General features: G+C 44.9%; 1 protein-coding gene across 18 annotated transcripts in view; it reads left to right on the top strand.

Annotated features, from left to right (window-relative positions):
- Positions 1-7,676: 7,676 nt before the first annotated feature.
- Positions 7,677-17,089, top strand: part of KALRN (kalirin RhoGEF kinase) — a 711,287-nt gene continuing 701,874 nt past the window's right edge. For all 18 annotated transcript variants that reach the window (XM_039477078.2, XM_039477077.2, XM_039477076.2 and 15 more), the window contains exon 1: positions 7,677-7,834. In XM_039477078.2, coding sequence (XP_039333012.2) covers positions 7,762-7,834 — 73 coding nt within the window. In that variant the 5' untranslated portion in view covers positions 7,677-7,761. The remainder of the gene's footprint in view (positions 7,835-17,089) is intronic.

Genomic DNA, 17,089 nt, shown 5'->3' with positions numbered 1-17,089 from the left:
GGTGGAGGATATCTGTCAAGATGGCTTAGGAGCTTTTTCTAAATACATAGACCTTTTTCTAAATACATACACTTCCTTCCTCCACTCTGGCATTCTTATGCATCATGTGAAAAAGTTTCTCCAGGTAATGATTTTCTCCCTGTCTCTCTCTCTCACACACATCATTGTAACGAATCCACATTATGAAAATTTAAATATTTTATAGACTATAAAAATCCCCTCAAGATAACTGGTATTTCCTTGTAAGCACATATAGCTTTATCCCATTTACCTTAAAAATTGCTTTTAAAACAGTTTTATTGCAGTATAATTGACGTTTGGCAAATTGCATGTATTTAAAGTGTGCAATTTGATCAGTTTTGACATAATTTTACAGCCATAAAAACCATCACTGCAGTCAAGAACATATCCATCACAAAGTTATGTCATTCTCATTTATAATTCCCCCTCTCTCCCCTCAGCTCCCAGTCGGCGACTCTGGTCATCTCCGGACAATCACTGATCTGCTTTCTGTCAGTATAGGTTACTTTGCATTTCCTAGAATTTTATAGAAATGGAATCATCTAGAATATACTCTTTGTTGTCTGACCTCTTTGACTCTCCATGATTATTCTGAGATTCATCCAAGTCCTGTGTAGTATCCCATTGTATAGATATATCATAATTTGTTTATCTGATCGCTTGTTGATGGATATTTTGATCACTTCCTGGTGTTGGCTATTATAAATGAAGTTGCTATAAACATTTATGTACAAGTCTTTACATGGATATGTGCTTTTATTTTTCTTGGGTAAATACCAAGAGTGGAATGACTGTGTCACATGGTAAGTGTATGTTTACCTAGTTAAGAAACTGCCAAACTGTTTTTTGAAGTAACTGTACCATTTTACTTTCAAAGTGTAGGGGAGTCCCATTTTGCATCCTCTCCTCATCCCCACCAACACTTGATATGTTCCGGCATTTTGATTTTAGACATTCCAATAAATCATGGCATCTCATTGTGCTTTTAGTTTGCATTTTCCTCATGACTAATAGTATTGGGCATTATAAATGCTTATTGCTGTCTGTATATCTGCTAAAGTGAGTGTTTAGACAAATTTTTTGCCCAATTTTTAAAAGTTAGGTTGGCATTGTGGCTCACACCTGTAATCCCAGCAGTTTGGGAGGCTGAGGTGGGCAGATCACCTGAGTTCATGAGTTCGAGACCAGCCTGACCAACATGGAGAAACCCCTGCTCTACTAAAAATACAAATTAGCCAGGTGCGGTGGTGCATTTCTCTAATCCTAGCTACTCCAGAGGCTGAGGCAGGAGAATCGCTTGAACCCGGGAGGCAGAGGTTGCAATGAGTGGAGATAGTGCCATTGCACTCCAGTCTCCAGCCTGGGCAACAAGAGCAAAACTCTGTCTCAAACAAACAAACAAACAAACAAACAAAAAAGTTAGATTGTTTGTTTTCTTATTGTGAAGGTCTGAGAGTTCTTTATGTATTCTGGACACAGAGTGATGGCAGTGTGAGATGGACTTGGCCCGTCATTGTCGGTTTTGAAGATGGAGGAAAGGGGACACAAGCTAAAAAATGCAGGTGGCCTCTAAAAGATAGAAAAAGTAAAGAAATGGATTCTCCCCTTGATCCTCCAGAAATGACACATGCCTGCTAACATCTTGATTTTAGCCCAGTGGGACTCATTTCAGACTTCTGACTTCTGGAACTCTAAGGTAATAAAATTATGTGGTTTTAAGCTATAAATTTTGTGGTAAGTTTTTACAGTAGTCATAGAAAACTAACACAGATTTTCAATTGTTCAAGCACCACTTGTAAAGACTATCATTTTTGTACTGAATTCCCTTTGATTTTTTTTATTCTTGAAAATCAACAATAGCAATTGATGATATATGTATGGGTCTGTTTCAGGACACCCATCAATCTGTTTGTCTAGCTTTACCCCAATACCACATTGTCTGTATTACTATAGCCTTATAAAAAGTCTTGCAATTAGGTAGTATAAGTCTTCCAACTCTCTTCTTTTTAGTTGTTTTGGCTTTTCTAGGTTCTGTTCATTGAATCAACTTGCAAATTTCTACAAAAAAAGCCTATTGGGATTTCACTGAATCTACAGATCAATTAGGGAAAAATGAATGTCTTAAGAATTTTGAGTGTTCTCAAAATTCCATGACACAGTATTTCTCTCCATTTACTTAGATATTCTTTAATTTCCTTCAGCAATGTATCTTTGAGTGTATGGTTCTTACATTGAAAAAATTAGACTAAGCCTTCAAATTTCATATTTCCGTGCCAATGTAGTGATGTTTTAAAATTGCAAGTTCTAAATCTTCGTTGCTAGGTTATAGAAATACAATTTAATTTTTATATTGATCTTATACCCTGAAATCTTGCTAAACTTATTATTAGACCTAGTAGTTTTAAAAAACATATTTCATGGAATTTTCTAAGTAGCAATCATATCATCTTTGAATACAGTTTTACTTCTTCCTGTCCCATTTAGATGCCTTTAATTTCTTTTTTTATTGCATTGTACATTCAGTACATTGAATAGGGGTAAGAGCAGACATCTTGCCTCCTTCAGATCTTAGGGAAAAACCTTGCAGTTAACTATAGATTTTTATTAATTGCCCTTTATTAAGCTAAGAGAGCCCCTTCTATTCCTAGTTTGCTTAGAATTTTGGTCAGAAATGGATATTGGATTTGTCAAATTATTTTCCTGCATCTAGTTAGATGATCATATGGTATTGCTTTTTTAAATTTTAATTTAATGTTTATTTTTTGAGACTGGATCTGACTCTTGTGCCACCATGCTTGGCTACCTTTTGTATTTTTTGTAGAGATAGGCTATGCCATGTTGCACAGGCTGGTCTCTATCTCCTGGGATCAAGTGATCTGCCCACCTTGGTCTCCCAAAGTGCTAGGATTATAGGCGTGCACCCCATGCTTGGACTGGTATTGCTTTATAAATATGGGATATTAATTTCCTAGGTCTGCTGTAACAAAGTTGTGCAAACCAGGTGCCTTAAAATAATCGAAATTCATTCTGTCGCAGTTCTGGACACAAGAAGTCTGAAATCAAGCGTTAGCATGGTCATGCTGCCTCTGAGACTCTGGGTAGAATCTTACTTTGCCTATTCCTAGCTTCTGGTGGTGGCTGTCAATTCTTGGTATTTGCTGCTGCATCACTCCAATCTCTGCCTCTGCCATTACATGGCATTTTCCCTATGTGTCTCTGTCTTCATATGGAGTTTTGTTTTTGTTTTTGTTTTTCCCTTATCAGGACACCAGTCACATTGAATTAGGATCCATTCTAGTGACCTCATCCAAACTTGATTATATCTGCAAACACCTTATTTCCAAATAAGGCCACATTCACAGCTACCAGGGGTTAGGACTTTAACAGATCTTTTTTGGGAATACAATTCAACCCATAACATATGGTAAGTTACATTAAATAATTTTCCAAATGTTAAACTGACTTTGTATACTTGGGATAAACCCACTTGGTCATGATGTATTATCCTTTTCATATATTATGGATTTGATCTGCTAAAATTTTATTAAGAATTTTGCATTATATTCCTAAGGAATAGTAGTCTACAGTTTTTTTTTGTTGTTGTTGTTGTTGTTGCTTTTTTTCTTATATGGCCTTCATTTTGTTTTGGCATCAGGATAATGCTGGCCTCATAGAGGTAGTTGGGAAATATTACCTCTTAAATTTTCTGGAAGAGTTTTTGTGGAATTGATATTATTTCTTCCTTAAATGTTTCATAGATTTACCAAGAAAGCCATATGAATCTTGAGTTGTTCTGTCTGTGGGTGTATGTGGGGGAAGGTTTTAAGCTACAAATTTAATTTCTTTAGTAGATAAATAGCTGTTTAACTTAGCGATTTCTCCTTGAGTGAACTTTAGTAGTTTGTGTCTTTCAAAAAACGTGTCCATCCTATGAAAGTTGTCAAGTTTATTGGCATAAAATTGTTCATAATATTCCCTTATTATTATTTTTACATTTATAGAATCTGTAGTGATGTCACCTCTCTTACTCCTGCTAATAGTAATTTGGGTTTTCTCTTATTTTCTGATCAGTCTGGGTGGAGGTTTTTTGATTTTATTGATCTTCTCAAAGAACCCACTTTAGTTTTATTGATTTTTTTCTTTTGTTTTCCTGCTATTTTATTGCCTTCTGCTCTGATCTTTTTTATTTCTGTTCTTCCACTTTGATTTCACTTGCTCTTAAGTAAAATAGGAGCCTATTGATGGGAGATCTTTATTTTCAAAATAGGTATTTAGCACTATAAACGTCTTTCTGCTTTAGCTGCATCCCGCAGATTTAGTACTGCCTCAGCTGCATCCCACAGATTTTTATATAACGTGTTTTCATTTTTATTCACTTTGAGATTCTTTCGAATATCCCCCTTTGAATTCTTTTTTTTGGGAGGGCAGAGAGGGAACAAAGTCTCACCGTGTCACCCAGGCTGGAGTGCAGTGGCACAATCTTGGCTCACTGCAACCTCTGCTTCCTGGGTTTAAGGGATTCTCATGACTCAGCCACCAGAGTAGCAGGGGTTACAGGCGTGTGCTACCATGACGGGTTAATTTTTGTATGTTTAATAAAGATTGGGTTTCACCATGTTGATCAGTTTGATCTTGAATTCCCATCCTCAAGTGATTTGCTGGCCTCAGCCTCCCAAAGTGTTGGAATTACGGGCATGAGCCACAGTGCTCAGCCCATCCTTTGAATTCTTAGTAGCTCATGTGTTGTTATTTAGAAGTGTGTTTATTAACTTTCCAAATATTTGGGAGGTTTTTCTGGATTCTTTTTGTTATCGATTTCTAGTTTAATTCTATTGTGGTCAGAGAACGTACTCTGTATTATTATTATTTTTTTAAAAACTAAAGTATAATTTATATACCACTTTGCATTGATTTTAATCCTTTTAAATTTATTGAGATTTGTTTTATGGCTTAGCATATGGTTTATCTTGATAAATGCTACATGGGCATTTGAAAAAATATCCGCTGCTATGGAGTGGAATATTCTATAAATGTCCGTTAGATTAGGTTGGCTGATAGCATTGTTTAAGTCTTCCATATCTTTACTGATGATCTGTCTTCTTATTCTGTTAATTACTGCATTTTATGGATATTAAATTGTCTGACTATTATTATATTTTTTTCTGTTTCTCCTTGGAGTCCTATCAGTTTTGCTTCTTGTACTTTGAAGCTCTCTTATTAGGTGCAAACACTTTTAGGGTTTTTACGTCTAGTTGATGAATTGAAATGTCCCTCTTTATCCCTGGTTATATTCTTTGCTCTCAAATCTTCTTTGATAGTAATATAGCCACAAATATTTAACATTTTAATAGAAATTGCCAAATTTCCTCTCAAAAAATCTGTCATTACACAAAGTCTTCCCCTATTTTGTCTATATCTTGAGATTTTGATATGAACCTTCCTCTAAACATGTAATGTTTCTTCTGAATTGGGATGAGCTAATGCCTTTCCAGGCCAGTGGTTCTTTAGCTGCACAATGGTGGCAATTAATAGCAGCTCTGGCATCAAATATGTGTGTGCAAGGGTAGCAGGGCAGACCAGGGGTTAGGCACAGGGCTAAGGGGAAGGAAGATTTTGAAAAGACAATTCAGAAGTATTTTCATTGTTAGAAGAGGCATAGGCAAAGGGGCATCTTAAGCCAGTTCAAGATACTAGGGCCAGATGATTTAGATCTCAGGGCAGTGAACTTGTGATGTCAGAGTCACTACAGAGGTCTGGTAGATGTACTCAAGGTTGGAAACAGGTGCTTTTTTTAATGGGCGAAAAAAAATAGACTATTTGTGTCAGTGAAGAAGTGACGAGTACAGGGAGCCAGAAAGTGTTCACTCAAGACTTACTTAGTTCATTTTATGTGCTGCTAGGGTCACTCAGTTGGTGGCTCTGCCTACGTCCCAGTTGCCTTGGCCCCGAGAGAGGTAGAACCGAATCGGTTACTAGAGACAAACAGATCCAGGAGATTCTGGCTGATAGGTTGCAGGTCATCAGCTTAAGACCAGCACCTGGTTTTCCTATTAGGCGTGTTTTAACACATTAGGTCAGGCCACCACCTCTCCATCTGTTTGGATGAGGCAGCAGCGAACGGCGGTCAATAGACCTTATTAAGTACTCAGGTCGAAAGGCCCTCTGTTTGGTGGGCTCTGCAGTCACTAGAACCATAAACAGACTACTGGCGAATTATTGTTTAATTATTGCTTAAAAACCGATGGGCACAATACAGTCACCGCATTAATTACCCCATAGAGCATCTGTTTTCTTTTTTTGCTGTCCTCCCCATTCCTCCCCAGCCCCTCTCCCCACTTTAATTGAAATTCAGCTTGCTGTAACACCTCCTTTCTCCTGGCCAAATGGATCTCTCCATTCACACAAGGGAGAAGAACAAAACCGAGAAGGCCCCAGGGATTAGAGTTTTGACAGCTGTCCAAGAGGAGCGCGGAGATACGGGCCAAGTACGGAGGCTGGACCGAGACAGACGAGGGGCAAGAGAGAGGCGGAGGGAGGGAGAGGGAGGCAGGGAGACATCACGGGAGCATTAAACTGGACAAAGGGTCACAGAGACGGGCGGAGATGTTTAAAGGGGCGCTGAAAAGGGGAAAAGGACGGGAAAAGATAAAAAGGATAGAAACTGTGGCGAACTGGTGAGGAAAATGTGAGCGGCTCAGGAGGGCAGGGGGACGGGAGGGAGCTCGTCAGGAAGGAGGGGAAGAAAGGCCGGCCTCTAGGCACAGGTCAGTCCCGCTTGGGGACTCCGCAGACCGCGGGCGGGCAGCCTGGTGTTCCCCTCTCGCACCTGGGCGTGGAGTGGGCGGAGGAGGTGGCTGCGGGGCCGGGAGGAGCCCCGGCGGCGCGAGCGGAGAAGCTGAGCGCGCGGCACCCGGGCCGCACAGCGCCCTGGAGGAGCCTGGCGTGCGCCCCGCAGCCCCGGGCTCGCCCGGCGGCCCCGCCCCCTCCCCGGCCCGGGCTTTTCCTGCGGGGCTCAGGAAGCTGGCCTGGCGGAGCCTCGAACAATAGCTGGGGACTCGGGCTCCGCTCCCCGGGAGGTCGGCGCGGGGCCGCCGCGGCGAGGGGCTTCGGCGCCGCCGGGAGCCCGCAGCGAGCCTCCGCTTGGGCCGGAGCTTCAGCTCAGCCCGGCGCTGCCCGGGTCATTGTTGGCCGGGACTGGGGGAGCGGGAGCCGGGGGAGGAGCCGGGGAGGCGGCGGCGGCGGCGGCGGCGGGAGCCAGAGGGGGAGCCAGAGAGCGAGCGAGGGAAGGAGGGAGGCAGCTAGAGAGCGAGAGAGCGAGGGAGGGAGGAGGTAGGGAGACCAGGAGGGTGGGAGGGAGGAGGAAAAATAAAGAGGAGAGAGCGGAGCAGGGCTGAACAATAGAGACGGGCGGACGGGCGAGCAGCAGAGCCAGCTGCCGCTGCTGGGGGACCGCGGGCGCCCAGGCGGCCCGCATCCCGGCCCCGGGCCCCGGCCCCAGCCAGACAGCAGGCGGCCAGCGCCCTGGGGAAGGGGCACCATGGGGGAGCCGGCAGCAGGCACCCCCAGCCCGCCGCGCGCCTCCGCCTGAGCGAGGCTTGGCGTCCTCTGCCCCAGCCCCGCCGCCCAGCGCCCGCCCTCGAAGCCCCGCGGCCACCCGCGCCCTCCGCCCCTGGGGCGCCGAGCAGCCCTCGGCCCAGGCTTCTCCGGCCCCCGGCTGCCGGCGGACGCCCTCCCCCAGTCATGAACCCCCCCGAGGGAGCCGCGGAGGAAGGAGGAGCCGCCGACTCGGACGTGGACGCCTTTTTCCGGACAGGTAAGCTGGGCGGAGCGCGGGGGGCCCGGGCGGAAGGCTGCCGCCTCGGACGCGGCGTCTCGGACAAGTTCGGGGAAGGAGGGCTGCTGCCGCCGCGTGCGTGTTGTGGGGCAGCGCCCCCTCGGCGTCGGGGCAGGAGTTTCGGAGGTTCTGGTTGTTAGGGCAGTGCGGGTTGCGTCTGGGGAGGACGTGGGGGCTGGGAGCTCCGCGCCCCTCCGCCTTCATCCCAGTTGCGGGAGTCTGTGCTGGGGAGGCGGGAGGCGGTCCCCTCGGGCCGCCTTCTCCCGGAGCGCGCGGATGGGCGGCGTTGGCTCACTTTGCCGCGCGCCGCTCGGGCTCCCGGCGTCCCGGCCCCTCCCTCGGCTCCCCCTCCCCCGTGCCCGGCGGCGGGGCTCCCGGCGGCCACCCTGGGCTGGCACCCCGACGGCCCGGGGCCCTGATGGGCACGGAGGGGCGGTCCGCGGACTGACAGGAGCCGGGCGGACGACGGCGGTCTCGCCTGTGCGTGCGGGGAGCCAGCCTCTCCGACTTGAGAGGCAGACCCGGCCGGGAGGGCGGTGGGCGCCTCGGACCCCCTCCTTGTCCTCCTCTTCAGTTCTGGGAACGGAGGAGCTTTTCATAAGAATTACTCATTCCTGGAAGTGTGAGTGAGCGTCCCTCTCATACACACCCACTGAGTCTCTGCTTGCTGTGATGTGTAGAGCCCTGAGATGTCCTTCTAGTTCTTTGCGCCCCTTCCGTCGCCCATGTCCTGGGTCCATTGCTCCTCCTGCTCCCTGGCTACACAGTCCCTCCCTAGAACCGGCACTGACCACCCTCACCTTCCACCACCTGTGGCCCTGTTTCTCTGATGGCCAGGGATTCCCCGTCTCCCTGTACCTGTGGCTTCCACTGGCTTCTCTGTGTAACTCCCCATCTCCTCATATGGCTGAAACCATTTTGTCTGGAATCTTTGTCCCAAGGAGCCCAGTAAGTTACCGGGGCCCCATGCATCTGCTCTCCCTTTTGGAAAGTTGGATTAGAGGACATGAACTGGTGGGGGTCAGGGGTCAGATTAGCTCTGGAGGATCTCTGCATATCCGTCTGTTTCCTAACCCTGTTGCCGTGCCCTGGAGGTCATCTCTGGAGAACGGGGTGGGGTGCTTTTCTGGGGAGACTTGTCGCTTTGAAGGTCAAGACTTGATTGACTCATACATTCATTCTCTGGTTGATGTGCAGAGGAAAAAGCTGGAGGACAGGAGCTGATGCCAGGGTCTGGGGAATCAGAGGGAGCCCCCTGTCATTCTATTCTGCTTCCCAGGTCTAAACCTTCCTTCTCTCTCTTTCTTCTTCCTTTCTTCCCTCCTTCCTCTTCCTGAGACATAGATTCTATTCATTCTCATTCTCTCTCTCTCTCTCACAGACGCACACCCCCACACCCCCACACCCCAGCACCCAAAGCATGGACTCTAAAGAGGTGGAATCTAGGGAAAAGGTTCTGGGGGCTGATATCCAGAAATACACACTATGAGGCAGAGTAGGAGAAATACGGGAGCTCATAACTGAGACTGGAAACAAATTGACCAAAACCCAGCTGACCCCCCCCCCCCCGCCCCCCGTGCCTCCCAACTGGAAAAAAGTCTGCATTTTCTTAGCTCTGGGGGGGAGATCTTGAAGTGTGAGCGTTCCCGCCTTACCTTTTGGTGCCAACTCCTCTTTCTCCTTTCCTGTCATCCAAACACTAGGTCCTGTTTATTTTCTGTCCCAGGCCCCTGTAGCAGGGCTGGGTATCTGTAGGCTTGCTTATTTCTGACAGTAAATTCATACAGTGTTAATGGTGTTAATGGCCAATAATGGTCCAATGTGTTACTTTATCCAGGGCCTTTCAAAACACAATGTGTGGTGCATATTATCTAACCCTGGCTCAAATCACAGAATAAATAGTAGACTGGGGTCAGTGTCCTGTGGGACTCCTGTGTTGGGGATATTCTCCTTCCTCCTTGGGCAGCCCAGTGGCTGAGCTAAGTCTGATGTGACCTTAGTGTCAGAGAAAGGTTAAGTCCTTGGTGCATAAGGCTGGAAATGACTGGTGATCTGTAACATGTTTCAGGAGAGGGTATGTCAAGGATTACACCCACTGTGTGGCCCTCTATGCTTGGCTCACTGACACTCATCACACTTCTGGTCTGTAGCCTAGGCTCTTGCTGGGGTTGATGATTCTTTTTTTTTTAATTAACTTTTATTTTAGGTTCAGGGGTACATGTGCAGGTTATATAGATAAACTGTGTCACAGGGGTTTGGTATACAGATTATTTCATCACCTGGGTAATAAGCATAGTACCTGATCGGTATTTTTTTCTGATTCTCTCTGTCCTCCCACCCTCCACCTTCAAGTAGACTCCTGTGTGTGTTGTTCCCCTATTTGTGTCTATGTGTTTTCATTGTTTAGCTCCCACTTATAAGTGAGAACATGCAATATATGGTTTTCTGTTCCTGCATTAGTTTGCTTAGGATAATGGCCCCTAGCTCCATCCATGTTGCTGCAAAAGGCATGATCTCATTCTTTCCATGACTGCATAGTATTCCATGGTGTGTATGTATCACATTTTCTTTAGTCTACCACTGATGGGCACTTAGGTTGATTCCATGTATTTGCTATTGCTAACAGTACTGCAGTGAACATATGCATTGCTGGAGTTTCTTAAGCTTAGAAAAATCTGTGTTTCTAAACCTTCTCCCTTCTGATCCCCCATCTCTATGGAATATAGCACTATACCTGATAGGCTGGATAGATTATAAATGTATTCAGTTGAACAACTGAGAAAACTTCAAAGTTTCGAAGTCCCAGCACCAGGTTATCCTTTCTTTCTGATGGAAAATTTTGTATGCCCAAAGACCAGACTGGAAATTGCTTTGTTAAAATTCTGGCATACTGTGCTTCTAATTAGGCATATTTCAAATTATTCTCTCATTTTGTTTCCTTACTTGTCCTCTACTGATGATTTTGGTATTTCAGCTCCCTTGACCAATTGGTTAAGCTAGATTCCCTAAATCTCACTTCCCTGTGTGCATATGAACACAGACACCCCACCCCACCCAGCCTACTTTTCTAGATTGGTAGACTCCAGATTGTCTTCCTGGGAATTCTCTGTTCCAAGCCTGAGAAAGTGTGTTACAATAATTTTATTGATCATAGTCATGAGGCAGAGGAGGGGAGATATGGGAACTGATAATTGGGACCAGAAACCAATTGACCAACCAATCAAAAATAACTTTTAAATTCCCCCTAGCACCTTCTGCTGTCCAGGGTGCTGTGGAACACAAAAGAAATATTCAAAGTGGTCTCTGTCCTCAAAGAACTTTTGAAGAAGATGGATAATTACTGTTCAATTAGAGATTAATTGCTAAGTGTTGTGGGATTATAAATAAAAAGTTGGCAGAACTACAGAGGAGGTGGAACCTAGGGTGGTCCTTGAAGGATGAATGGAGACTCGGCAGTGGCACATGGGAATTAGGGCATTGAAGAGCCTGGGCTGACACAGGGGAAGATGTAGGTTAGTGAGGAGTGGGAAACAGGATTGGAGAAGTGGAACAGGGTCAAATAGGGAGAGTCTTGAGAGCACAAGAGTGGAGATTAGATTTGATTCAAGGGCAGTAGGGAGTCATTATGGATTCTTGAGCAATGACACATCATGAAGAAAGTGGTATTTGGAAAGGTTAATCTGGGGTAATATGATTGATTAAGTGGAGAAAAGAAGGATAGAATCTAGAGAGATGCAAAAGTGATCCAGAACTGGGTTGGTGGCAGAAAAAATAGGGAGTCAGGGATGACTTTGAGACACATTTTTAGAGGTATAAATGTGAGGACTTCTTGATAATCTAGTTAGTGGGAAGAAGAAAATGAAGGCCATGAGGAAACTGAAGTAGTTGGGTTGAAGAGCTGAGAGGACTGACAGCATCTGGCTGATGAACAGGTGTGGGCTGGTTGAAGACAGGAACTGGTTTTGCAGGGCAGATAATGATGTTAGCTTTGGATATGAAGCATGGGGGGCGACTCAGGGAAATCCAGGTGGAGTTGTTTTGCCAGTACTTGGAAATGTAGGACTCAAGACTGGAGCATGGGCCAGAGACTAGGGCTTTTGATGCTGATTTGGAAGGTTGGATGCAGCTGAAGCTTTGTGAATGCATTGGCTCTCAGAGGGAAGGAGTAGAGGAAGAAGGGGAATGGCAAAAGTTAGATTTTGTGGTAGAAATACTTATCGCACAAGTGGCAACAGAGGAGACCTGATCCTGTAGACTCCAGGGAGTCAGTGTGGGCTCTGATGTGATGACAGGTTGCAGACAGGTTGAGCAGGAGTGCTGGAGCGTGATGAAAGAAAGACCCCTCGTGCTCCAGGAGCACAGGATTAGAAGAAGTGTCCAGAGGAGGAATTTGGGGTGGTAAGTGGGAATGAGCTACTTGCAGAGTTTATCAGTGAAAGGAAAAAGAGGTGTGTGTTTAGCCAGAAGGGATGTTGGTATCCAGAAAAGGAATTTTTGTTTTTTGTCAGAGTCACAGCAGGTTTGGAGGTGGGAGGGAGACAATGTGTGGAGAGGAAAAACTGAGGAGGCTGGAACGAGTGTAGAGTTCGATACCTGAAGAAATGAGATAATAATAGGTTCTCTACCAAAAGTAAGAGGTTAGCTTTGGTGAGCGGCAGAGAAACCTTTTTCTTTAAGACACAAAGGAAAAAAGTAAGCAGATAAATTAAAAGAGTGATGTGGAGATATTTTCTACCTCTGTCCTTCTGTTGAGCATTGGTTCTGTGAATCTAGACATTTTGAGTGGAAGTGTTGTGGTTACTTGGGCTTCGGCCAATCTCAAACTCAACTCTGTATGTCTTTCCAACTCCCCAAACTAGCTCTTCCTCTTGACTTTCTTAATTCTGTAAGTGACATCTTCACTTTCCCAGTTATGGTATTTAAAGTCTTGCTAATGTCTATGAGGAACCGCTCTCCTCCAACAAACCCTGTTGAATTATCTTTCATAGTTAGCCCTTGCTGTTCATCTATAGGGCATGGCCCTGGGCAGTCCCCATATGCCCTCCATGCACTCCTTTCCTGGCCCTCATTCTCATCCCTTGGAAGCTGTTCTTTTAGCCCTACTCCAAATTGAACCTGCAGATACATTACACCTCCTAAAGCACTACTTTCATCACACCACTGCTTGGTGCTTGAACCTTGGTGCAGTGACCCCCTAGTGCCTTCAGGGTCAAGTGTTGACCTCACAGCTCACTGCAGCCAGGCTGCTCTCCACACACTGCCCAAGGGTGCCTGCATTCACAGTCTCCTTGGATCATCCACCCTGGCACCCTGCAAATCCAACACATTGTTTAAGACTTGAGCCCTACCTTCTTCTGGGAGCTTTCACAGCTCATGATGACAGCTCTTTGAATTACTCACTGTCTGTACTCATTTTCTCACTTCATCAGTATTGTATTGTTATTTTGCCTTTTCATACATGAAGGGCTTGTCTCCCCCATTGAAGTTATTTGTTCTTTGGAGGTAAGAAAAAGGATCTTTTAAAAAGCTTGTGATTAATAAAAAAACACCTACTCACAATATAAAGCAAACGTGACAAAATATAAGCAGCTATTGAAGCTAAGTGATGGTATGTTTATATTCACTGTATGATTCCTTAAACTTTTTTTCGTAAATAATAACCCCATCACACCTAGACAGGGAAACTTAAATTGCTGTCATGTCCAGATCATACAGAAGGGAGATTTTGGAATAACAATCTATGTTTGTATGTGATTCTTTGAGTAAATATCACCACTCAGTCTGTACATTGCCAGGTACCCGAAAAGGGAGGAGTCTCTCACTTCCTGAGCTCTCTTTTGCAGCAAAGGAAAAACATCTTTTTTTTTTTTTTAAAGTTATACTTGATGCTTCAGAGTATAGTTGATGCTTAAGTTAATGCTTATTGTTCCTTCTTGATCTCCTCCACTCTCACCCATTATGAATTGGGCTTTTGGTCACACTATTTTTCAGGAGCCTCTGGGGTAGTATTGGGAAGACTTCGTTGTTCTGGAGAGGGAACATTGTTAATATTTCTAATGTTGTATTTTTATAGGCTATTTCTCCTATTAATATATTTTAGAACATATCAGTGACATCCAGGTCCACCTCTGTAAGATTTGGCAAGCTTTGTTTCATCCTTGTGCCACAAATCACCGATAACTCTATTACTGATACATTCTGTCCAGTCCTATTTGATAATCCCTTGGGGGATGAAAGGAGGTTTTAGAATAAACTGAAGCTACAGAAAGAAATTAGCTGAGAAGTAAGAAAATCTTCCTGATGGTAAATATCAATAAAACACTGTAATGGGTGAACTAGAGTTTCTTCTTAGATGTTGCAAAATGAACATTTTTTACTTTTCAAAGTTTTCTCTGGTTCTGGTATTTGATAGTTTACTGCTGGAAGTGGGCAGTATAGTATAGCCCATTGGTTCTCAACCAGGGGCAGTTCTCCCCCTCTCACTCCTCATCACAGAACATTTAGCAATGCCTGGAGACATTTTCTTGGTTGTCATAACTTGGGAGGGTTTTCTACTGCATCTAGTGGGTAGAGGTCAAGGGTGCTGCTAAACATCTTACAATGCACAGGACAACAAATAATTATCCAGCTCTAAAATGTCAATAATGCGGAAACCCTGGTATAGCCAGAGGATGATAGGTTTTGGATGGAATAGGTTCAGCACAAACCAGGGGTAGGATATTGCATTATTATTTAATATCTCTTATCCTGCAGTATCTGCAAAATGGGACTGATAAAGCTTGTTTTACAGGTTGAGAGGATTACGTAGGAAAAATAAAACATATATGGAGCATCTAGCAGTCTCTGGCACAGTAGGAACACAAGAAATCCTGATTATCCCTGTTGTTCCTGCTGTTTTAATTATTAATGGAGTGTGATGGCCAGAGGCTGAAGGTCTCTTGAAGGCATGCTGGGAAGGGCTTTTGACATGGATGTGAGAGGGTGCTAGAGAGGCAACATGATGCAGTGCAGGGAGCGTGTGTGTGGCATCGGAAGCCAAAGTTTTGGACCTCGGCTCTCTTTCATTCATTCATTTAATCATTTGTTTGAAAAATATTTTACTGAGTGTTTACTGTCGCCAGGTACCATGCTATGGGAGTATATAAAACCATTAAAAAGAAAGAATGTAGAACAGGAATGGAAATGTATATAAATAACCCCCTCTGGGAGCACTTGGATTTAAGGGGCTAAAAGGGGAGGGAAAAGTCTATGAAGAAGGCTGAGAAGTTCAGACAGTAGAGCAGGAGATAAACACTCTCTTTTGCCCTCTACTTACATGAATATCTTGGGCAAGTGACTTTAACGGCTGTATAAGATAAAGAATACGCCTCCCTGCCCTGACCCTTCCTTTGTAGAGCTGCTGAGAGACTCAAATAAGATACTATATCTGAAAAGTTTTTAGAAGTTGTACAATGCTATCCAAATATATGTAGATCTTTCCAAATTGAACATTACATCTGTTACTCTAAGTGCCTCTTCTTACAAGTATTATCTTATTTAATCTGACTTTTGTAGGACCTCTCCAGTCCAGGAAGAGAGGCCGTTCTTTTCATTTTGGTTTCCGAAGGGGACTGGATGGAGCACTGTCTTACACAGGCATCCCTAAACTTTTTACACAGGGGGCTAGTTCACTGTCCCTCAGACCATTGGAGGGCCGCCACATACTGTGCTCCTCTCACTGACCACCAATGAAAGAGGTGCCCCTTCCTGAGGTGCGGCGGGGGTGCCGGATAAATGGCCTCAGGGGGCCGCATGCGGCCTGCAGGCCATAGTTTGGGGACGCCTGGTACAGGTCAGGGCACCCCTGTTTTCTCCTCCTCTGCATAGGTGGAAGAATGCCAGTGCCCCAGCCCCTGTCCAGGTCCTGTGCCACGTGGCTCGATGCTACCTGGAGAAGGTTCTTGCTTCTTGCTTCTGCTGAGCCTCAGGTGCACACAGCGAATCAGTCCCTTCCTTCTCCTTCTGTGTCTGTGTGCAGTTCAGACTCCTCTTGCCGCTCCTTTGTGCATGAATGACTGGCAGCAAAAATAACTAGGAAATGACTGACAGCAACAGAGCCGTTGGATCAACAGAGCTGCTTGAAACTGTGTCTGCCTAGGAGTGAGGGAACAGAAAGAATCAGCTCGATGGACAGAGGAATTAATTCAGGGAGGTAAAGAAGAAATTATAGGATAATTAGCTTTGTCTCCTCCTCATCTGCCTCATGGCATTATTAAAGGGAACTGGACACTAGTTAGGGAACATGGATGCAACAGATAAACAAGTGTAAGAGTGAAAAGTGGCAGACACTCTCTGCCCTTAAGGAAGCGGCTACTTCTCTTTGATCTGGGTATGATTTGGATGGGGAAGACAGAAAGTGTTGTGATCCCAGGTAAAACAGCATTGGAAGGAATATTCATAGCATATTTAGGGTCAGTAAATGGTCCAGTTTATGTGACTCAGAGGAGGCTGGTGGAGGATCAGTGGGAGATGAGACTCAGTAGGTGATTCCTTTATTAAACATTTATTGGGCTCCTAGGTCATGAAGGCTTTGAATGGAAGGCCAATGAATTTGTTCTTTCTGGAGTTGGCTTTGGGAAGCTGCTAAAAGTGACGTGATCAGAAAGACAAATCTGGCAGCCCTGTGGAGGGTCCATTAGAGTAGGGGAGGAACTGTTGGCCGGGGATGGGTTAGGAGATTGCTGCAATAGGGTAGGAGGGTCTGAACTTGAGAAGCAGCAGCAGAAATGGAGAGGAGGGGGTGAATATGAGTTATTTCGGGAAGTGGAGTCTATAGGACCTGGCATCTTGGATGTTAATGTGTCAAGAAAGATAGGAACCCAACATTACTCCAAAGTTTAGAATTTGAGTGACTGGAAGAACAGAGGTACCCTTAATGAAAGCCAGGAGTTGGGAAGAGGAGGAGCAGCTGTGGGGAGAAAGGGGAAGAGGGGAGATCTGGAGAATTTGCTTTGGGACATGTTGCATTTCAGGTGTCAGTGAAATAGCTAAGGGAGGTGTGGATTCAGTAGGCATATAATGAAGGGAGTCTGGAGCTTTGGAGGAAGGCCAGAGCTGGAAATATAGATTTAGGAGCTATCTGAAAGAATTTGTGGCTGGAGCTATCAAAATAGATGATATAATAAATGATAAGCTTACACAGAATTAAGGGCAGAGTGCCAAGGACAGAACTGTAGATACAGGGGTTTCTACAGT

The sequence above is a fragment of the Saimiri boliviensis genome, chromosome 8, assembly GCF_048565385.1.
Source record: "Saimiri boliviensis isolate mSaiBol1 chromosome 8, mSaiBol1.pri, whole genome shotgun sequence".
Lineage (NCBI taxonomy): Eukaryota > Metazoa > Chordata > Mammalia > Primates > Cebidae > Saimiri > Saimiri boliviensis.
The sequence above is the reverse complement of the archived record's forward strand: the minus strand, read 5'-3'. Positions and strand labels throughout refer to the sequence as shown.